The sequence below is a fragment of the Pinus tabuliformis genome, chromosome 3_1 (assembly GCF_031772625.1).
Source record: "Pinus tabuliformis cultivar Carrire ecotype Pingquan chromosome 3_1, CPIR1, whole genome shotgun sequence".
Lineage (NCBI taxonomy): Eukaryota > Viridiplantae > Streptophyta > Pinopsida > Pinales > Pinaceae > Pinus > Pinus tabuliformis.
The window spans coordinates 354,882,391-354,906,541 of NC_142301.1; the positions used below are offsets into that span (position 1 = coordinate 354,882,391).

Here is a 24,151-nt window from a genome sequence, read left to right on the forward strand (position 1 = left end):
TCAATATATATTTTCTTTATACAGCAGATCTTTCAAAAACACCCAAGCGCCAACCCAAGCACTAGATCAAAATAAATGCTCGATCTGGTCACCCATTAAAAACAGAGGTTATTTATGCCGAAATCAGAACACAATGCAGAGGAATATAGCAGTGCACCCGGAGGCTAGACACAAGACAAACCCAATATGTGCACCCAGAACCTGAACTGCAATACACCCGCAGCAATGCGATTTCTCTCGAAGAAATGTCTGAACTTCAAGCCTGCGATCCTTTGCTTTGTTCTGCGCGCATTCTCCTTGATTTAGATTCAGTAATTGCTCCTTAACCGATCACAAGAATGCCAATCAATTCTCCCTTAAGATCTTCAATTCATAATCGATGCCTTGCCAAAGGATCTCTTTTCTTCTTATATAGTCATGCTTTTGATAAAACCATGAGTCGAAACCAGAGGATCCGAAATCCTGAGGCTCGCTTGCTTTGACCGATGATTTAAGTGAAAAGAATAGCGGGAAAACGAAAAAACAAGTCCAAACAACAAAAGGCGGACTTTAAACTTAATGCACCCATAACAATAATAAATCGGGTCCGCTCCTCATCGCTAACAACGCATGCCCATATCATGGCTTATTCCCGACTTCCGATCCGATGGATCGGATGCGACATGCCCATTAACCATGTTTTATATATATATATATATATATATATATATATATATATATATATATATATATAGATATAGATATATATATATATATATCGGGTCCGCTCCTTTTATCGCTATCGGCGATTAGATGTGGGATGCCTTTATAAAATGGGCGAGATGCGATGTTAATATATGCTGCCTTTAATGCTTCCATCGGGTCCGCCACCTCTTATCGCAATCGGAGGATTGGGGTGGGAAACCCTTTATGCATTGCGATATACTGCGGATGCGATATTATTATAAACCAAAAGCGATATGCCGTCAGGTCCAATGCAATCGGAGGTTTCAACGGTGTTACATACCCGAACCACCGATGCACATATATGCCGAAATACATGTATTAACACATATAACTGTGTTTATCCGCCGAAAGGGGGAAATGCATACATGCTATTGTTTATTATGTAATACACATATATATATGGGTTTTAAACGCCCAATCACCTCCCGATAGTATTAATGAATGCATATATGGGATTTGATCGCCCGAACAACTCCCGATAGAGTTAAAGCATGCATATATGGCCTGATGACTCCCGATAATGAGTAAGCATGCATCCAAGGGTTATATAGGCCCGATTCCTCCCGATAAGCTCTTTATATATGAGAATGCGCCTCTATTGCTCCGATAAGCTCCCAATGGCTCAATGGCTCCCGATAACTGCTTCTTTGGCATATATAAGTGAGATGTTTGTCTATGACAAGGTTGCCATCAAGTACAACGCATGCATCATAATGCCAACATTTAGGGCCTCCCACATCTCATTTGTCGTATTCTTCTTGGCAATATGCGGTACCACATGGTCCTTGACCCCATCAAGGATGATGCACTTCGCCCTGGCCATTGCCTCCTCGTACTTCTCATTTTCAGCTAGGTCAACTTGGATCGCTATAATTTTCAAGGCGAAGTCCTTGATGTGATATCTGTCTAGAATAGACAAAATCCTGGCCTTCTGGACCACAGCGTTGGATGCTCCGTCCAACCTATCCTGATCTCTCAGCCCATTCACGGCCATCTCGCTGCTTTTTCGTCGACTCCTTCGAGTCTCTCAACTTCCCTTCTGGAAGTTTTCGGTTCGACTCCCATAGAGTCTCGATTTCACTTCTGGAAATCCTTCTGCCAACGTCGAGTTGTCCCACTCTGATCGTCTATGCAACTGCACCACTAATCCAGATTCCTTGGCTAGAAATCTACCTCAGCAGCAACTCCCTCCTCCTTGGTCTTGCCCTGTTAGGTACTGTTCTGACCACAATACCTCACCAGCTTCGCTCCGCAAACTACCCACAACCTCCTATGCCCTAGCAATCTGAAGGTCTGAGCCTCTAGGCTCTGTGCAATCCCGACACCAGCAAAATCTGCACCTCCTGGCCACAACGTCAATCCTTCCTGACTGAGAAAGATGACCGGGCACTGTGTAGGTTAGATCTTCTCCTCTCTGCCTCTGTGCTAATCCTCCTCCTGGCCCGAACTGATGATGCGGGCCCTCTGCATCACCCCTTCCTTGCTGCTTTCTGATAGGAACAACTTTTGTCACTCGGGACAGCTGTTTCTACTGCTACTGCTCTACTAGCTGATGCCTTCAGTTATCATGTGATCTGCAACCATGCTCTGATACCGTGTCGAAATTTCTAAGATTAACCCATTAGAAATTCTTCATGTACTATCTGTTTATTTCTTCCTACTTGTTCAATTACTTAACAAGTCATTTACCATGTAAATACTAAATATAAACACAAGTATAGTATCAACATCTACAGATCATCAACTGAAAGTAAACAGGCACACAAGTGACACCGTTATTTTTGGACCAATGTCCCCAGAAAAACTCAACTTGGGAAAATAGGTGCAACTATTCAAAGGGTTTTATTATTATGCAGGTTTCAAAATACAACCAAGGTGCCAGAAATGGCTCACCCAACAAAGAATGCCCTTGGCAGTAGTACCTCTCCCTCGAAGACAGATATTATGGCTGATAAATCACCGGATGAACGATCCCACAGCAACAATTGCAGCTTCTACTGCTCTGTGTCACTCTGATAGGGACTGTGTCACCCTATACGGCTCACAAGCTCCCAGTCTATCCCACAAAATCCTCCCAGCGCTACCTCTAGGCCCTGCGTCAGCTCTACTAGCCTCTGCGTCAGCTTCTAGAGCCTATGCATCGGCCCCTAGACCCTTTGTGTCTCACATGCTGGCCTCTCTGGCTCTATGCAGCTCCTAGCTGCCTCTGAGCCTCCAGCTGCCACTGAGTCAACCTCTTTGGGCTCTGCGCTACCTCTCTGGTACCAACTTTGCCTCTCTGCTATGTATTCACTGCCCCTCGCTGTTAATCGTCGATTCTATCTCTCTTAGCAAACCCCGCTCTAAAGAATAGAATGACTGATCACTCTAGTGTATTCTCCAATTGACCCTCAAGCCTCTTCTTATACTTTTCTCGTTGGTCCATCAACGGCCGAGATTAAATCTCTAATCAATGACTAAGATTAGATTTGGCTTGATCCATGACTTTTGGACCCTTATAACCTAGTTTTATATTAATACCCATTAATATTTTATTTTTCCTAAATTTAGACTTAGGAACTCCATTAAAAATATTAATTATTTTAATATCTCTCAAACCGGTTAGAATCCACCGAAACCATTTTGGGTCTTGGAGATTTCATGTGCTTAAGCCTCTCCACCAATTTTCATGGCTAGAGCACATCCGATGCTACCCCAAACCAACACCACGTATATCTGGTGTTCCCATCTGTTGATGTAATGATTGTTTTATTGATGCATTGTTATGTTTTTAGTTATGATGAATTGTGAAATTGTTTGCATTGTCCACTGTACTGATTCACCCCAACGCCCTCCCCCTACCCCCTCTCAGTATAATCATAATTCCAACAAATAGTCTATTAATATTCTAATTTCTCCATTAACATGAGAAGTTACCAGTGGAAATTATAGCTTGGTGGGTTTGTCTTAATGGGTTCACATATATTGAGGTCATGGGAAGCAAAGTGACATCAAATGGAATCATCTCTATGGACTTGTCTCTGGTAGATTTACTCCTGTGGGATTGTCTTTAACAATTAGTATTCAAAAACTCGTAATTGAAACAATTTCTCATGCCAAAAGTTTTCTTCTTCCTGATAACCTCAAGAAATTATTGTCCCTGCCTTATATCTATCTGCATTACACGAACAATTTCAACGTTTTTAATTAAATTTAATCCTTTTCTGTATCATCTTGACCTTTGCTTCTGTGTATGCTATAACATAGATATCCATTCCTCCCAAAAATTGCATCAAATAATTTAAAGCCCCATTCTCATGTCAGTCTCTGCCCGTAATATGATGAACCCATGATAGAATGTCCTGGTCGGTTTTCATATGTTTTCCAAAAAGGATTTTAATCACCATCCTTAGCAGCATTTATGCTATCATAACTGGCCAGGTCCACATCGTCTTTGTATGTTCATCCTACATTTCCATACTTCCTCCTGCAAAATCACTCTGAAAACTGGGTCCACCTGGTCTTTGTATGTTCTTCCTACATTTCCATACTTTCTCCTGCAAAATTATACCGGAAACCATTCTACATCTCTCTCATAGCCTCTTAGTTTTATAGTTGCTATTTGAGTTACTTTTTTCACTGCCAATGACATTGTTAATATATGGATAAGGTGCCTCTGTCCCCATTTTATCACTTCATGCAGCAAACAGAATAACATAGTAAGAAAGCAATGCAAATGCGTTGTATATTGATAAGAAATATAGTCTAGTATGACTTTGGCACTATCCTGGTAGGTCAGAATAATAAACACTATGACATTCCAGGCTGTGATTCACTTTCAAATATCCATCTGGGAAACTAATTCTAGGGGCATGGAAACATTAGCTCTAGGTTAGTCCACTTGTAGAAGACTATACATGTGGAGGCATTCTGATGTGCCTGATACCATTTTACACTTAAAAGCAACATAAAACAGCTTCTTGGTAGTGCTGTTCACACTCTCATTCCACCAACTGCAGTTCATGCAGTTCTTTCAGAACTCGATTTCTTCATCATGCATCTAGTTAGAAATTTGGAATCCAAGTTCTACAATTACCATTTAATCAACTCCAGTGATAATGATTGATTCATAGTGTCCTTGCACCATATATTGAGTAGTAGTGCTATTTCTGCAGAGCTACTCAATTCCATCATGAAAAATATTGGGCTACCTTCGAAAAATGAAATGAACCGCTTGAAAAGTCATTATGGATGTCAATCAGCAATTTCCGATTGGATCTTGGAAAACTCATTTTATTGCATACGCAATTATGGCTCTTGATGGTACTCCCGTGAATAATCTACTTTAGAAAAGAAAAAGTATGGCTAAAGGACTGAAACAGATTGTAAACTGAAAGAGGTAACTGGATTATTATGAAAGACATGAAATAATCTCAAACAAAGAATCCTTATAATTCATTAAAGCAGTTTTCTCAACAACCTCAACATCATAACATAAAGCAGTTGCAAGGTTGCTTTAGGCTAAACAAAGATAATATAGCAGGGCATTTACCTGCATCATAGCCCTCACATTCTCAGACAACCTGCAACTGCTATTAAAACCATGTTAAAGCAACAAAGGCTGAAAGAATTTCATGGTGATTGGTGTAAAAACTATAAGCTCACACAGGTAGTATCAGGAAAACTTGGAAGTATAACCACAAACACGATTTTCTTCAATACCAGCAATATTAACAAGAATCCCAGACCTGAACAGAGCCAACATGGAAAAGACTAGAAAGACGCTTGCATGCATAACTGCATATGTGCAAAAATGTACAAGAATATAATGGCAAACAAACACATCTTCGAACCAAACATATCATTGAGTTAATTCTGTAACCAATAAGCTTATTCAATAATGGCAATGTAATGAGATCATGAACCTGCCCAAGATGCATGAAATAGCAAAAGAGGTCAATCACAAGATAACACTATCGGAAACACAGAGAAAAGTTCTTCGTGGCAAATCCTAAAGTCAAAATGCAACTAAATTTGGTGTTGAAGTGCATATGGAACAACTCAATCACAGTGGGCATTGACAAACAGGCTTAGAAATGGGGCAGGTTGCAGACACGTAAGGCAATCTAAGGAAATAATACAAATATCTCAATTTTCATGCATAATCTCAAAATTAATAATCCATACACAAGCCTCCAATAGCAAAAGGAGGCATATTTATGCATGTATGTAGATACACACACACACACACACACAATGCATGCAAAAACCAAACATCTGCATAGTTCTGCAAAAAAACATGCAAAAGCAGCCATACTCCATGTTCATGAAATCAATATTACTAACAGATCTCTTCAGTAAACATTGACAACTTAAGAGCTCCAATTATGGAGATGGGTTGAAGGGAGTATTCTTATAGAAGTCAAATTGATACTTACCTGAAGAAAAGCCTTGAGGATTGAAAGAGAGGATAAGATAATGACACCATTTACTGAGAAAGTTACCTGGAAACCACATAGAAAAACATTTTTAGCGGAAGTGCAGAAAAGAAGAGACACCACCATGTTCATGCAATATTTATTACTTACTAATAACTCTCAGAATATACCTAATGCTTCCAATGACGGGAATATTATATAAAGCAAAGAGACATTCTGCTACTCTGAGTGGAAAGAAGAACTTCATTACAGTAATAACAAAATTTAAGGATTTAGCATGTCAATAGTATTCACTGGCATTAGATATTCATAACCCATTTTGCAGGTTAATAACTAAACAAGACAATTTATTTCAAGAACAGTCCTTATCTAGTTTAAAGGTCCAATAATGTTAAACGAGGATAGGCTTTCCAAGCAAGAAGACAGTTTCCCAGACTAAAATATAGTACATCATTCATGCTCGCACTACATTTCATTTGGGCTGTGTTACCCACCACCTGTGGGTAGTGTATACAGGAGAAAACTTTTCTCCTAGTTGGTCCTCAGCGGGCAGCCACCAGATAGCTCAATGTGCCATTGTCTCTGCGAACTGAGCCAGCCATATGGTCCCTCGCCCACTTGTTATGATCGTATGTTTGAAGATGGGCCTCCTGACCCCGATGGTATGGATTTTCATTGGTATAGTTGAGTAATTTTCCTTACTTGTCATTGGCACTTTTGGGCATGGATTGGTGGGGGGGTTCGGCGGAAAGAGTGGGCTAGGTTTGTACTCTTGTTTCCATTGCCCGATACCGTGGTTGACCTTGTATCCTAGTCCCGTGGGATCTCCTTCACTGGCCATTAGCGTTAAAGTTGGCACTACATTAGAAATCCCAGATTTGGTTTCATGGTCCCACTTCCCGTCACCACATACATCACCTCCTTTCCACTCATTTTAGCCCTATTCATCTCTTTTCCCATCCGGGTCCACATGTGTCCACTAGGTCCACATAGGGTTAGCCTCCCCCTCCCCTTGTCCACACGTTGGGTCAGACTGGAATGATGCCTCGGAGATTGATGCAACTAGAAAAAAAAAAGAAAAAGCATAATTTGGGCACTCTCAACAAGAAATCTACCACAAAATGCAAAAGATGGTCGAGACATACAAATTTAACACGTGGGAAAAAGCCAAACATGAGCTCTACCCCTTATCCATGGCCATCACCCTGGTTCCTATGGGCCCTAGATGAGCCCCCCTCCATCATTAAGGAACCCATGATTGTCCCAACCCCTGGTGGGCGATGAATTGCCCCACCTTAAGGGGGTATCCACTGCTATGTATTACACAACATATTCTCATTACCTGTAGCCCCGAGCAATTATGAAGAAAAATCAATCAAAGGCAAAAGGCATATGAAGAAGGGCGAAAAAACAAAGGTCGGGGTAACTCATGTACCATGATTTTCTCCCTCCTACACTCATATACCCAGGTGTGAGCTTCCCTCATTATAGCTACCCTTGTACCATGACATGTTGTCTGGATGATTCCCCTGATCCTCACTCCATTCCATCACTATGTCATGTGCCACCTACCACTTGAGGGATGTACCATGGACATGTCAACGCCTTTAAAGGTTGAAACCACCTAATAGGGTCCCTGATTAACCCCCTATTGAGCTTGGAGACACTTGTACATGCCAAAGCCCACTGTGGAAGGGCATGCCACCATGAAGCGCCCCATTGATTCCATGACTTGTAAGCTCATTTACTTGATTATTTTAATGATTTGTTATATTGGAGGGCAAAAGGATGCATTGGATCTTATGCAAGATTGCAGGTGGGTCTCAATTTGGGGCTTGGTCTCCCTATAGGGGGTCCTAGCCCTCCAAAGGGCCACATTGGCACTTGTAAGGTGAGCATTGAGAGCCATGGGCCTCCACCACAACAGAGAGTACTTCATGGATCAACAACAACAGTCATTGATTGCTCATGTGCCACCTTTTGGATGAGGATGATGCACCTAGTTCACCACACCCAATCGGCTCCACACTTGCACCATACACTTGGCAGATGTTTCAAGGTCTAGAGGATGTCTCTCGCTACAGAGAGATGGTCTACAGGCATTTTCGATCCACTTGGAGACCCATGAGGATGTCCTTGTGCCCCCACACCCACTTGGGAGCACCACACTTGGAAAACAAGGGGCCAACCCCTCATCCACTATGTTTGGAGTCCACCTTCACATCATGGCATCCCTTAGACTTCATTTGGCCTTCTCATGGACCAACAACTCATTATGTTGATCATTCTGCCCTCTTGAGAGGTTTATCGTTATGTTATTGAGCTATTTGGTGCGCTTGTCACCAAAAGTATTGTTATTATGCACATTATTTTATTCTAGGGACTTAATTAGGCCAAACTAGCTAAATTGAATTCATTAGTAATCGTATAAATACAAGTGAGGTGATTCTTTTTCATCATCGTCATTTGGATTGGGTCATTTTCTCTTGTGAGATTTTCGCTATCCCATTTGGAGGACGAGTTTGGATGTTATGGATGAATTTTGATGTTTGAATATCTCTCTCTTGTCTTGGAGCTCCATTATTGGCATAAGTTGATGATTGGATATGCTCTTTGTACATGTAAGTTCTCTTTTCATGCTTATTCTTGTTATTTACTTTGTCACATGAATGTTGTTGGGATTTTCGCTATACAACTCTGAAATTCACTACTTTTCTATATGAATTAGTGGAAATTGTGATCGTTTATAGCGTTGCATCATGTCATGGGCCATGTATGAATAGGCAAATGTTCCGAGAGATAATTTGTGATAAATACATCTCAATAAGTAATCAATTATTGCAAATCAAAGTATAAATTCTTTGAAGCAACTGCTCGCATGCTCTAATGCCATGCGAAGTTGTTTTAAGGCCTCCTTGATCGGGTGAACTCTTTCCAAACCTTAAATTCTCCTTGACTCCATCTCTCCCAAACGACAAGGCATTAATCCTCCATAGGTGATGACTTTCAAAACTTATTTTTCTCACCTTACGCTCTTTTTCTAGGCCTAGCCTCCAAGGTCACCTAAGACATCACTTTTCTCACAATTTAGCCATCAAAAGAATTCAATGTATTGCCCAGAGCTAGGTTAGTGTGTCCTCTAGGCCTGCTACTACCCAAACTAGCAGGGGACTTAAAGGGGATTCGTAAAGGGGACAACTACTAGGCCAAGGGCAACAAATGGAGAATTAGCCCACTGTCACCTCAGCTAAGATTCCCTACTCTTTATGGACTTTCACTGATGGGAGGAGACCCGATATATGGAAGTCACTTGTGAAGGATGAATCAACAAATGGATGTGGAGTGACCCTATTGATCCTTCTCCAAGAAGGGGTAAAGAATAGAGCTTACTTGCCCTTCAAGTAAGGTACAAAGATTTCTAGGATAAGGAGGTGGGGATTTGAGGGTTAGGTTAGAGTAATATGCCTTGTAAATGAGTTTCCCAATCCGAAAATCCTTATTGAACTTGAATTCCCGAATGGTTCTTGAAGAATTGACCTTTCAAAGGTATGGGACCACACAGGACCAAGTGGACCCAGCCTAGGTCAAGGGGAGAGAATCTAGCAACCAATAATTTTCTTAACCCAAACAAGGAAGGGGAAAGGATCAAAGCAAGAATTTCCAATTAAAAGTATCAAATTGATCCTATGAGGTGCTAGCCTAGGGAATACCAGGGCAAAGTTTGATCTTAGAGCTAAGGCTTGGGTTATCTCACAACTCCACCGTCATAATGGCTTCAAAAATGGAGGAGGCCTTGAAGACACACTAGCGCAGTAGAGGCTTGGAGATCAAAATTTTTCTTGGGCTATTTTGTCAGGAAAGTGATGCCCTAGGTGACCCAACTTGGCTAGACCTAGAAGAAAGAGGGAAAGGTGGAGAAAAACGTTCTTTGAGTAATCACCTATTAATGGACCAGTGCCTTAATCCCTTGGAGAGAATGGAGTCTAGGAGAATGATGAGAAAGGAACTTGTATTTCAGTCAAGGAGGCCTTAAGGACTACTTCACTTAGCCTTTAGGGCAAGAAGAAGAGACCTCAAAGCTTTTATACTTCGCTTGGAAAAAAGAGATGGCTTATCAAGATAAATTCACCAGTGGAATTATCCCTAGGATATTTCATTCACATACATGGCCCAAACATTGAGAGATGCTATATAGAAACAATAATTCCACAAATTTGCAATTATGCAATGCAACAATTAGCCCTATTATAGCGAAAATCCCATTCAATGCATATGACAAAAGTAAAACAAGAATAGCATTAAATGTGTGTACTTATATGTAATAGAATATATCCAACCATCAACAATTTGACAACCCAGATAAAATACTCCAATCCAAACATCAAAATTCATCCATGCTCCAATTCTTCATCCCAGAAAAAGTGTGAAATTCTCTAAAGAGAAGAGTGATCCAATCCAAAGTGATGATGAGAAAATGAACTCATCTCACTTGTATTTATACACTAATTAGGAATTCGAATTAGTCTCTTAGGCCTACATAAGCCCCAAAAATAAAATGATGTGCTAATAACCTAACTTTTGGTGGCAAGCCCACCAAACTAGATCATGAGTGAACTTATAAGCCTCTCAAGAGGTCAAATGATAAACAATACATGTCATAGGGACCTCCAAGAGGCCTGATGAGGTCCATAGGAGTCATAATGAAGAATAGGACCTGCAAAAGTGATGGACAAGAGGGTGGCCCCTTGTTCTCCAATAAATAAACCTATGGTGTTCCCAGTGGGTGTGGGGGCATGATATTAACCTCATGGATCGCCAAATGAGTCAAAGATGTCTCTAACCTATCTGTAACAGCTCAGATGATGGTGTAGGTGATGCCACATCATCCTACAAGTCTTGGGTCAGCTGCCAAGTGCATGGTACATATGTGGGGTTGGCTGGGCAAAGGTGAACCAGGTGCATCCTCTTCATCCAATAGGTGGATCTCGAACCAATTTCTGAACATCTCTGGGGATCCATGGAGTGTTGTCTACTGCTGTGGAGGCCCATGGCTCTCAACACACATCCTACATGTGCCAATGTAGCGCTCTGGGGGGTTAGGACCCTGTATAGGGAGACCAAACCCAAGATGGAGACCACCTGCAATCATGCATAAGATCGAATGCGTCCCCTAGCCTTCCAATAAAACAAGTCTTCAAAGAAATCAAGTAAAAGAGCTTACGAACCATGGACCATAGGTGGGGACTTCATAATGGCTTGCCCTTCCATAATGGGCTTGGCATGTGCTAATGTCTCCAAACTCCAAATGGGGTTAACCAAGTATCCCATTAGGATGTTTCTACTTTTAAAGGGGATAATATGTCCAAGGTACATCCCTTAAAAGGTGGTGGCATGTGATAAAGAGGTGAATAGAATAGGCGATGAGAAGGGGCAGCCTTGTGCCACATGCTGGGGTACAAGGGTAGCTAATAAAAGGGAAGCCCACACTTGGGTATATAATGTATAGGAGGGAGCAATCGTGGTACATGAGGTGCCCTGACCTTGATTTTTCCACCCTTCTTTATATGTATTTTGCCTTTTTATGATTTTTCTTTAATTAACTGCTCGGGGCTCAAGGGGTAAGAGCATGATGTGTGAGATATAGCAATGGATACCCCCTTTTAAGGTAGGGCGGTTCATTGCCCACCAAGGGTTGGGACAATCATGGGTTCCTATATGATGAAGGGGGCTCATAGAGCCTGTAGGAACCAGGGTGATGGCCATGATGATGGGGTAGAGCTCATGTATTGGCTTTTGCCCACGTGCTAAATGTGTTTGTCCCGGCCATCTTTTGCATTTTGTGGTACGTTTTCCTGTTGAATGTGGCCAATTGTGCTTTTACTTTTCTTTTTAGCTGCATCAACCTCCGAGGCATCATTCCAAGCCTGACCCAAGGTGTGGGCAAAGGAAGGGGAGAGCTAGCCCTATGTGAACCCAATGGAGGAATGTGGACCCAAGTGGGAGAAATGATGAATGGGGTAATAATAAGAAGAAAGGGGATAATATGTGCAGATGAGGGAGCGGGACCATGCAACCAAAGTCAGGGTTTCCCATGAAATACCATCCCTAAAGCCAAATGGTCAGTAAAAGAGATCCCATGGGACTAGAATCCAAGGTTAATATCCAAAGGGAGTCTAGGGGACAAGAGTACAGACTTAGCCCATTCTTTCCGCCAAATCCCCCCATTAATCCATGCCCAGAAGTGTTCATGATAAGCAAAATACAATACTCAATTACCAAATGACAAGGCATATCTTTAGGTTCAGGAGGCCCATCTTCAAATATACGATTATGACAGATGGGTGAGGGACCACATGGCTGGCTCGGATGGCAGAGAAGTGGCACAATGAGCTCGTTGGTGGCTGCAAGGGGCTCTTGGCGACCAACTGAGGACCATCTTGGAGAAAAATAAATCTCCTAGGGATATCACCCACGAAATGGTGGGTAACATCTGGTTCCAACTAAGACGTGATCTCTCAAAGAAGTGGACGAAGCTACTCGAACAGGAGGTCACGAGAACTCCAGCAATCTCTTGGTTACTGTAGACCTGTTACCTGCACATATAATATATGAAGAATACGGGGCATCATGCTTTCGCGGCATCTCATTATCGCACATGCTTAATGTTAGGCCATAATCAACAGAAAAATAAAATATGCAAATTTTAATTCAGATGCATCTACTCTACCATGAGAAATATCATATGATGTTATTTCTAATGCAAAATCAACATGCAATGCATCCTACTCTACCATGCATATGATACAATATCAAGTCTCAAGGAAAGGGGTGATATGACTTAATTTGACCGCTCGGGCCAAAGTTTGTCGTTGAGTTTGGCAATGTAATAATAATCCTCCCCAACTTTTCCATGAATCTTGATAGGCATTGGATCTCTATCAACCAAGACCAAGTCCCCGGCCTTATATTCCTTTTTAGGCTTCCACTTTTTGCTTGCTTTAGAGATTGGTCGCTTGAGGATACAGACTTCTTGAGTCGGGAGAATAGGAGAAGGCTTCTCAATTTCATGTGTTTCATAGTATGGTCCAGGCTTGATCACATGAGATAGGTAGGTGGGTTCCCTATAAAGGATAAAAGGGGTTCCATCAGATTGTGGAATGGTAGCATATGATAAGTCCATTTGAACATGACCCCCAACAGTAGCCCCCCATTTCCTAGATAATAGCATCCCCCACACATCAGGAATATCAATGACAACAACATCCATGAGGAGGGATATGTCAGGATTCCTAGCCAAAGAAACCTTAAGGTCCTTGATGAGACCTTCTACTTCCATAGGCTTGGAGTTAAAACCACACACCTTCTTGTACAGCCAAGTGATGCGAAGACCCAAATTGCTTCATAACTTTTAAGGGCATGATATTCCCGGAAGCCCCTGAGTCTAACATACAATTGTGTAAGAAGAGGTCATTGATAGCCAAAGTGAGAATAAACGGTTCATACCCAGGGTTTCGGTCAGGAATATGAATGTTTTGTAATTCTTCAGGTAATTCTTCTTCCTGAATTTCCAGGGACTTCTTGATTTGTTGTTGTTTCTCGGGAAGTTTAGCAATCTCTTTCAAAGGAACGGGTATGGTCATTCTTCCTACAACAGCTCCTATGTCAATGTCAAGTTTAACCTCTTTCCCTTTTTCCTTCTTCTTGATGTTTTCCTTCCTCAGAGGATTCTTTTTTGGAGTAGCTTTGGTTGAGGGATCCTTCTTAGGAGGAATTTCAGGGAGAGATTCTTTGGGAGGGGCTTGCTTAGGCAACGAGTCCTCTCTATATGGTTCCTTATAGATTGCGAGGTCTTTATTGTTTTCCTTTCATGATTATTGGACCCCTTTGAACCTTCCCTGCTATCAGAGTTAAGAATAGATTCTTCCTTTCCCTCCTTTAGGGTGACCTCACTAATGGGAGGATGTGTATATGATCCTCCTAGCAAAATGTTGAAGATGTCAGATTCTGCAACGTTAGCTTGTTCATCAATTGGTTCATCCTCACTCTCTTCCTCTTCACTTTCCTCATCCTCAGATGATGGGTCTGGCTCAACAGCATTAGTTGGAGCCAAAGTGTTTGGGAATTGAGAAGAGCTTGGCTTATCTTCTTCACTTTGCTTTTTGGGAAATGGTTTTCCCTTTGGAATGTAACTAGATTTTTGGGAATTTTCCAAGGTGGTGATTTTGTTCATGATAACCTTGTCACGTGCATTGGCTTCTTCAATGAACTTGTCCATTCCCTTGAGGATGGCAAGGAGGGTTTCTTCATGTTGATCTTTGGACTTCTTCTTCTTGACCTCAGCTCTAGCTCTAAGGTGGTCATTGATATGAATATCTACCTTCGAGATCCGTATGTTTTCTTCAACTTCCATTGCTATCTCTTTAGCTTCGACCAAGGTGGAAGGTTTCTTATCCCTTAACACATAGGCAAAGTGGCCACCCACTGCTTTTATGAACTTATTAAGAATATTGGTTCGGATGGCTTCAAATGATCAAGTATGTCCTTGACTACCCTATCAAATTTTTGAATGAATTCTCGTACATCTTCCCTTCCCTTGGTTATTTGGTAGAATTTTTTAATGTTCAAGGTCCCTTGGGCATTACATGACCACCTCTTCATGAATAGGTCTTCGAAGTCATCAGAGTCTTCTATGCATGATGGGGGAAGGCTAAGGTACCAATCTCTTACTTGTCCCTCAAGTGATAGAGCAAAAAGCATCATGAGCCTATCTTCACCTAAGATCATTCTAGGGGACATTTGCCAACAGAATTCCACAGTAAAATGATGGGCAATCCAAGTAGCATCCCCTTTGAACTTGGGTAACCATTGGTTATATTTTTCAGGTAGTGGTTTGGGATCATCACTCAATTTCAAAGGGGCAAAGACACTAACCAAGTGTCTTTCACTTTTGGTCATCTTGGGTTGATCTTGTTTTGGTCAGTGTTAGAACCAGATGGCATCTTTGGAGATGGATCATTGACTTTCTCAAATTCAGGGAAGAGGGCGTTTCAAACAAGTGAATGAGTTCGCTCCCCCCTTTTTGTAGCAGCCCTAGTTAAAGGAGGAATGTTGTCGCCTTCAAGAAAACTAGTGGTTTGGACAATGAGTGGAGTCGCCAGAGAAATGCTTATAGATGTTTTCAATGAGTCAATTCCTCAATAATTCACTAGGGAGGTAGACCTTCTTCCTCCTCGGCAGCGGCGCCAAAATGTTATTGCTCAAACCAGAAGGGACCTAAACGAGATTCCTAAAGGGGACAACTGCTAGGCCAAGGGCAACAAATGGAGACTTAGCCCACTGTCACCTCAACTAACACTCCCTACTCTTTACGGACTTTCATCGATGGGAGGAGACCCGATATATGGAAGTCACTTGTGAAGAATGAATCAAGAAATGGATGTGGAGTGATCCTAATCATCCTTCTCCTAGAAGGGGTAAAGAATAGAGATTACTTGCCCTTCAAGCAAGGTACAAAGATTTCTAGGATAAGGAGGTGAGGATTTGAGGGTTAGGTTAGAGGAATATGCCTTGTAAAGGAGTTTCCCAATCCTAAAATCCTTATTGAACTTGACTTCCCGAATGGTTCTTGAAGAATTGACCTTTCAAAGGTATGGGACCACACGGGACCAAGTGGACCCAGCCTAGATTAAGGGGAGAGAATATAGCAACCAATGATGTTCTTAACCTAGACAAGGAAGGGGAAAGGATCAAAACAAGAATTTCCAATTAAAAGTATCAAATTGATCTTATGAGGTGCTAGCCTAGGGAATACCAGGGCAAAGTTTGATCTCAAAGCTAGGGCTTGGGTTATCTCACAACTCCACCATCAAAATGGCTTCAAAAATGGAGGAGGCCTTACGGACACACCAGTGCAATAGAGGCTAGGAGATTGAACTATTTCTTGGGCTATTTTGTCAGGAAAGTGATGCCCTAGGTGACCCAACTTGGCTAGACCTAGAAGAGAGAAGGAAAAGTAGAAAAAAATGTTCTTTGAGTGATCACCTAGCGGTGGACCAGTGCATTAATCCCTTGGCGAGAATGGAGACTAGGAGAATGATGAGAAAGGAACTTGTATTTCGATCAGGGAGGCCTTAAGGACTACTTCGCTTGGCCTTCAGCCTTCAGGGCAAGAAGAAGGGACCTTAAAGCTTTTATACTTCGCTTGGAAAAAAGCGATGGGTTATCAAGATAAATTCACCGATGGAATTATCCCTAGGAGATTTCATTCACATACATGGCCCAAACATTGAGAGATGCTTTCCACAAATATGCAATGCAACAATTAGCCCTATTATAGCGAAAATCCCATTCAATGCATATGGCAAAAGTAAAACAAGAATAGCATCAAATGTTTGTACTTACATGTAATAGAAATCGTCAACAATTTGACAACCAAGATAAAATACTCCAATCCTAGAAAAAGTGTGAAATTCTCCAAGGAGAAGAGTGATCCAATCTAAAGTGACGATGAGAAAATGAACTCATCTCACTTGTATTTACACACTAATTAGGAGTTTGAATTAGTCTCTTAGGCCTACATAAGCCCCAAAAATAAAATAATGTGCTAATAATCTAACTTTTGGTGACAAGCCCACCAATATAATCTAATCTTATCATTGACCATATATTCTCGTGAATCCTCATATACCAGGACTCCTCCCATTGGTGAAAGTCTGTAAAGAGCAGGGAGCCTTAGCTGAGGTGACAGTGGCCTATCGCTCCACTGTTGCCCTCGACCTAGTAGTTTTTCTATAGGAATCCCTCCTAGGACCCCTGCTAGTTTGAGCGGTAACAGGTTGTTCATTAATTTTCATCTAAGGATTTCAAGAAAATGTATTCATCATCCTCAAATAAAAAATAAGTTTCTCCCATCTTGCACATAAGCGGTTTAGTGGTAAATGAATTTTTCGTTTGGTTGAGAGGATGACAACAGGGACGGAGGAAAAATCAGCTTCAAGACCCTAGGATTGGGGTAGGGTTTCTGAACCAGAAGAGACAGGAGAGAAAGGAAGGTTCCAAAGGAACAGGGATTAGGGAATCTTCTATACCCAAGTAGGTAGAGGAGAAGAGGAAGGAGGAGAAACAAAATTAAGAAGGAAAGGTACAAGGGCAATGTTAACCACCCAAGTGGGTAACCCCTAGGAGAAAATATTTCTCCTATTTGAGGACCCTTAAACTGAAGTTGATCATGATGCTTGGATACTCATCCAGCCATTCCATTGCACCTTTGGAGCATTTTGAGCCCTAAAAGGGCATGACGTCATGATTATTGAGGGCTTACGACTCACACGTATGGGAATTTATTCACATATATTATTGTTGAGCTAGTGGGTTGGCTTGTAACCCATTTTATTTTATGTCTACTCAAAACTAAACTTGCTTTAGGGTCTTTTGCTGAATTATTGGAAGTGAAAACCTCCTATAAAAGGAGGATCAATCCATTTCATTTCTCATCATCACACTTGTGTATTTCAGCCTCTCTAGAAGAACTCAACTTAGCCTATTGTACTTCACTACTTGAGGAGATGTGATCTTATGTGGATTTTTGCTATTGAACAATGAAGACTAATCTGTGTATCGGAGACAGCTTTTTGCGATTCAAAAAAGGCATGTTCTTGGAAAATTTGTGAGTATTTACTGCATATCTTTTTTGGTTTTACATGTAATAAAATATTGCTAGGGTTTCTATTTGTTCCTTGTCTAAATGCAAATTTTTATTGGAAATTCTTGGTAAATTGTTGCATGTTTAATCTATTTTTCTTGAAATCCTTAGAAGACCTTCTAATGAGCATTCTTCTAGTTAATTTCTCCGCTCATAAAAAGATAGTTAGAGTTTGGAAGTGAAAAATAGGGTTTTCCCCTTTACTCCATGCATAAACTTGATATCTCTATGGTCTAAATCCCTAAGTCTCCATCACCCAAGTAGGGAAAGACACTGGGATCCAGTGGTTGATCAAGACTCTTGAAAAATTTTACCTTTTTCCTCTCTCTTACTTTTTTGGCCCTTCAATGCAAGCTGCTAGGGCTAGGGCAAGGGCTGAATTCAACTAGGGCTTGAGTTATTGAAGCATTTGAGCTGATTTGGCATATTTTGATCTTGTTTGACCTTACCAAGTCAAAATCTAGCATATTTATTGGTCGAAATAGGGCTGACATCATCAACCTTAGGCAATTTTGTGCCCTAGTAAACCCTATTTCTATACAAGGCTTCAACTTAGGGTTTTTTGAAGGTTTACCATCCCTTATTGTTGATCATGTTAAGAAATCAAGTTGCTTCCATATTGGGGTAGATTTCTCTTTCATGATAATTACTTGTGACTGTTCATTGGCTTTTTATTATGTTATGTTCTTCTTCATCAAGCAATTACCAAAATATACATAAAGATCACAAAGAAACAAAAGAACACAAGATGTACGCTCTCCAAAACCCCACTAGGGGGAAAACCAGAAAAATTCCTCTTCTTATAGAATAAGATCAAAGTGAGATATCCAAAACCCAAGACCAAAACAAAATTCCAATCTCCAAAATGCCTAGTCAAGCTCTCCTTCAAGATTTTCTTGTAGTATTAAGTCATCAACAAATCTAGCAGCAATAGTAACCTTCAATCAACAAAAAAACTTGTTTTGACAGAGTTTCCACAAGTGCGAGTTCAAGATATACTTGTTTTCTCATGCGAGGCTGAGAGAGATCAATTTTCAGCCTTATCCTTTTCTTCTAGACTTCGTCTCCCTTTTACTTACAAGGAGTCCAAATAGGACTTTGACTCAATTGCAGATCTTTGACTCAATAAATCCTATGAGCATGAAGAACATGCTTTGACTAGTGAAAATAATAACAATAATAACTATTTTTCTTCCTTCTTCTTTTACAAAATACATTTTGATACAAAAATAATGTACAATTATGAAAACCGAACCTAGTTACATTTCCAATACTCCCTCTTAACTAGGGAGGTATTCATAATTACACAACGGGATACTAGGATACTCTCAAATTGAAATATTCTCATAAGAAGAGTTCAGACTGATAAGCATATTCATCATCATAACCAACATTATCAAATATAGCAAGGCCTTGACTAACAAGCTCTATCTCTCCACTAGATTAGAGAACAATGATGGGAGGCATAAATTTGGACACCACCGCCACCTCTCTCTAGGCACATACCCCATCTAAGTGTTCCCCAGGTATGTCCTCATAGGACTATTCTTATCTTGGATGCCCAGTCTATCCTCAAAGAATATAGGTCCTCCTCAGGACTACTCTTATCTTGGATTCCCTATCCTCAAAGAGTATCATTCTTGGGGACTACTCCTATCTTGGATACCATTCCTCAAGGAGTATCGGTCCCAAATGCTTATCCAATCCTCCATTCTCCCTACTAGTGCCTTCACTAGACTTATGGTTGTTAGTCTTGGTCTAATGCATGACACATGGAGAATATGGTGTCCACCATCACTTCATCACCACTCCCTCTCAACCAGGGAGGAAATCCTCACTCCCTCTCCAACAGGGAGAAACATCCACAAGCTCAAGCTTGTCTCAAAAAGCTACAAGTTCTTCCATGGAGATCTTTGTTGTAGCTATTGGGCTTTACAGCTCCTAACAACATTACACCATATTGAACTTCGACCTTCCTGGATCATGTCAATCTTCATGCAACATTGTCATCAGATGGTTCATTTATCATCTTCAAGGAGCCAAACTTGTTCACAGCTGCTAGCACATGCCTTCTTCATTATATAACATAATTTTTCCTTCATGCTCTTGTTATCCACTCAATCCATGTGCTTCCAAATCGGATCAAACCAAACAGTTGGTGATACATCAATATCAGCCTCTACACATACTTCTATGATATGTCCTTTCTAGGGAGCCAAACCAAATCCCAAACAAAGGATCATTCAATCAAAATAGCCTCTAGTCAAGATGTGGGATTCTTCATGTCAAATTCTTGTTGCTTGCTCCCTTTGAGATCAACATTCCTTTGTATGGTCTATCTTCGTATTGCAACAAATTTATGCTTCATTGTTGTTAACCAATGTGTTTCCGAAATGAACCAATGAGTTGTTGGTACAACATCATTAGGACTCTTCAACTCCTTGCTTGAGGATCAATCATTTTCCTTTTGATCACAAGTTTCTCGAGGTTTTCTGCCAAACTTCAATTACTATTGTTTTCACCCAGATATTTACAGCTCCTTCTATTCATCTGAGGTAAGTGAACTTCTTGCCATCTAGTTATCTTCTTTGATGCATACATCAAACTACTCCTTCATATTCTTCATGCTATGCCACATTCTTTCAGATCATTCATCTAGTAGTCAAGCATTAGATAGAACTTGCATTGACCTGCAACTTTTATTAGAAGACTAATACCGCTCAATTTAGTAAGGGTCCTAGGAGGGCCTCCTAGGGGACTACCACTAGATCAAGTGGCAACAATGGGACAAGGACCCAGTGTCACCTCAATGGATGTCCCCTGCTCTTTATGGACTTTCACCGATGGGAGGAGTCCCAATATGAGGGAAATCACTAATGAATGATAAGTCAATGATAGAATAGGTAGTGATTTCTAGAGCCCATTCATAGGATAGACTCAAATAATAGGGTTTTCTTGCTTTTAAAGCAAGGTGTGGGGCTCTCCAAGAAGGGCTCAAAGGAGGCCTAGACTTAGGGTTAGAGATATTTCTTGATAAAGGATGTCCCAGACCTAAGATTCCTAAGGGAAGAAGGTTTCTAGGTGGCCTTGTGAGATAAGGAGTGATTAAGATATGGGACTACAAAGAAGCCCAAGAGGACCCAAGCAAACCTAGGGTTTAGGATGAAACTTCAAACAAAAGATCTAGGTCAAGCAAGGGAGGAGGGATCAACGATAAATGAACTTCCTTTGAGTTTTCTAGCAAAGTAGATCCCTTTGAAGGCCGCTAACCTAGAAGGACCAAGAACCTAACGGTTTTTGAGCTAGGGCTTGGTGTATCTCGCAAACCAACCATGGGATTGACCTTGAATTTGGAGGGCAAGTGGAAGACCACCCAGCGCAATTCCTGGCCAACTCGTTGAGCATGATGATGGCTCTAAAGGATTTCGCTGCAAGCCCTAGGTAGGTCGTCTAGGTTTAGGGCAGGAAAATTGGAGGAGGTGAAATTATGGTTATCACCAAGGACTTGTGGACCAGTGCCTAGCCAATTGTGGAGAATGGAGTCAATGTGAGTTTGATTAAGGATTTTCGCTCTATCAAGGATCCTTATTGCAACTTCGTATGCCCTAGAGAAGCAGCTACAAGGTGGCAACAAGGATTTATACTTCGTTGTACAAATTAATGGAGTTTCAAGGTGCAAAGAGATAGCCCGCCCCTAGGAATAGTTCAATCTCCTTGCCAAGATGAATAATGTATACAACAAGCCAATATTATGTGTTTATGAATTTCCCATCATTAATTAGGGCACAAAATTAATCAAGCATAGCGTTCCATACATTAGAAAAACACTTACATGAAAAGAAGACTATATCCATCCATCAAAATTGGAAAATGAAGCTCCAAGACAAGTAACAAATATCCAAACATCAAAATACATCAATTAATCTCCAATTCGTCCATCAAATTGCAGGTTTGAGTTCTTTTTCCAAAGAGATACAAATCCAAGAGATGATGAGAGATCAAATGATCCTCTCTTATATTTATATGATCCTCCAAGGGATTTGAATGGCCTAATTGTGAAAATTCAAAATCTTGAATCTTATTGCAGCAACTGGAAATTATTCTCCTAATTGTTAATTAAATTTAACAATTTATTTATTGTTTCCTACAACAAACACTAAACAACTCACACTGCAACCTGTTGATTTGGGGTAGCATCGGATGTGCTCTAGCCACGAAATTTGGTGGAGAGGTTGGGGCACATGAGATCTCCAATACCCAGAAAGGGTTTGGGCAGATTCTAAACAGATCAGGAGATATTAAAATAATTAATATTTTAATGGAGTCCCTAAGTCTAAACTTAGGGAAAATAAAATATTAATGTGTATTAATATGAATCTGTGTTAGAATGGTCCAAAAGACATGGATCAAGCCAGATCTAATCTTAGCCATTGATTAGGGACTTAATCTCGGCCGTTGAGATGTCAGCAAGAAAAGTATAAGAGGAGGCTTGAGGGTCACTTGGAGAGCACACCAGATGATCAATCATTCTATTCTCTAGAGTGGAATTTGCCAAGAGAGATAGAATCAGTGATCGGGAGAGCAGCTGAGGGGCATTGAGTACAGAGAAATAGAGAAGGCAGATATTGTGTCGGGAGAGCAGCGCAGCAGCCAAGGAGAGTGACGCAGAGGCTCCCAGAGCTGACGCAGGGCCTCTTGGGGCTGACGCAAGCCTAGAAAGGCTGAAGCAGGGCCAGCGTGAGATAGAGAGGGGCTGACGCAGTCCAATTTGGGCAGACGCTGGGGTTGTAAAGCAGTTTTGTGTTTTGGAGCTGCCAGAAGGGTTTTCCGAAGTTTTAGCCAGGAGATTTCTCTCAAACTGTGAGGTATAGCTACTAAGGAAATTCTCTGTTGTGTAGGCCAATTTCGGCACCCAAATTGTACTGATATTTCTTAATAAGAAAACCCTCAGATAGTTGCACTGGTTTTCCCACATTGGGTTTTTTCCGGGGACATTGGTCCAAAAATAATGGTGTCATGTCGTGTGTTTGTTCTTGTTTCTTTTAGTTGCTGATCTGTAATGTGTTGAGCATGCACTAGTGTTTATTTTTAGTATTTACTTCGTAAATAACTTGTTAAACAAAAATAACAAGTAGGTAGTGTTGACCACTACTGGTCAACTACCCATGCAGTACATCCCCCTTTTCTTTGCAAAAAGGGGCAGCACCTGATCAGCGTTTCCATACCATCCTGCATCATTAGCAGCTTGATCATTTTGATTGTAAACCCAGTCTGCATGTATGAATTGTAAATAATCTTAGCAGACATGAGTCGTGTATGTGTATTGCCTAGGTGGACCTAACTTTCTAGTGGTAATCTACGTCCCGGAAGGTTTTTCGTCTCACCGATCCAAGGATCGGCAGAGTTTTCCTTCAAACCTAACCCCAAAGCCGGGATGGATTTTGTCATTAGAACTTTAGGAGAATCCTAGTGTGTTGATCTGCTAGATTATAGTTGTGTCGCAGAACTGGGTGTTTTGTGAGGATCTGTATTAAGTGGGTTTGTCCCCTTGAGATGTAAATTGTAAAAAGTCATCATGAAATGTGTCTTGAGGGTTGAAAATGTTTTAAATCCCCTCGTGAGTCCTAAGTCCTAGGTCCTAGGTGACGTTTCCGAAGGCTTAGTTCGATGATCCATTTAAAAAAACGAAATAAAATAAAAAATAATAAAAATTAAAAAAATTAAATAAAATAATAATATTTTAAGTGAATAAATCGACGGATGAGATCAAGAGATGTCTTGATCCTCATCAACGGTCGAGATCATTTCTACATGGATCATTCGAACTAGCCGTTGGGATCATTTCCTTTATATAGGGTCTTAGGTGGTCATTTCAGATCATCTGATCTGTGAGTCTGTACTGAAAAAGCTCTCTTGTAATCTGATTTCTGGTTAATAAAAGAAGACTTTGGGGTCCATATCTTGCTGGTGTTACTCTCTTAAAATGCTGTGAGATTGTTTTAGTTTCTGCATATTTTATTTTCAGTCATTGATAATAGCTTTTTTTAAGAGTATTGTGAGCACAGGTATCTTGTTCACTTGCTAGGGTTTGGGTGCTGTTAGGGTTTCTGAAGTAATGGCAGGTATCTCCATTACTTCCTGAGATCTAGCAGCATTCTTGCCCTCTTTACTGATGGTTGTTTCTGAGCTGTGCAGAAAAACCCTTGCTGAAGAAGATTTGGTGGGCGTTAGGGGAAGTTCTCGGCTGAACCAGCCAACTCCCACAAGCATTTTTTGTTGAGCCCAGCTGGATTTGATCCTGGGTCTA

The 24,151-nt window shown here is 40.9% G+C and overlaps 1 protein-coding gene across 2 annotated transcripts in view; it reads right to left on the bottom strand.

Moving 5' to 3' along the window:
* Positions 1-24,151, bottom strand: part of LOC149187176 (uncharacterized) — a 359,479-nt gene that overhangs the window by 182,984 nt on the left and 152,344 nt on the right. The window contains exons 3-4 of one of the 2 annotated variants that reach the window (XM_089411302.1): positions 6,144-6,209; positions 5,258-5,294 (exon numbers count right to left, since the gene is read on the bottom strand). In XM_089411302.1, the coding sequence (XP_089267428.1) occupies positions 5,280-5,294; positions 6,144-6,209 (81 nt within the window). In that variant the 3' untranslated portion in view covers positions 5,258-5,279. The remainder of the gene's footprint in view (positions 1-5,257; positions 5,295-6,143; positions 6,210-24,151) is intronic. The other variant, XM_089411301.1, reaches the window with a different exon arrangement.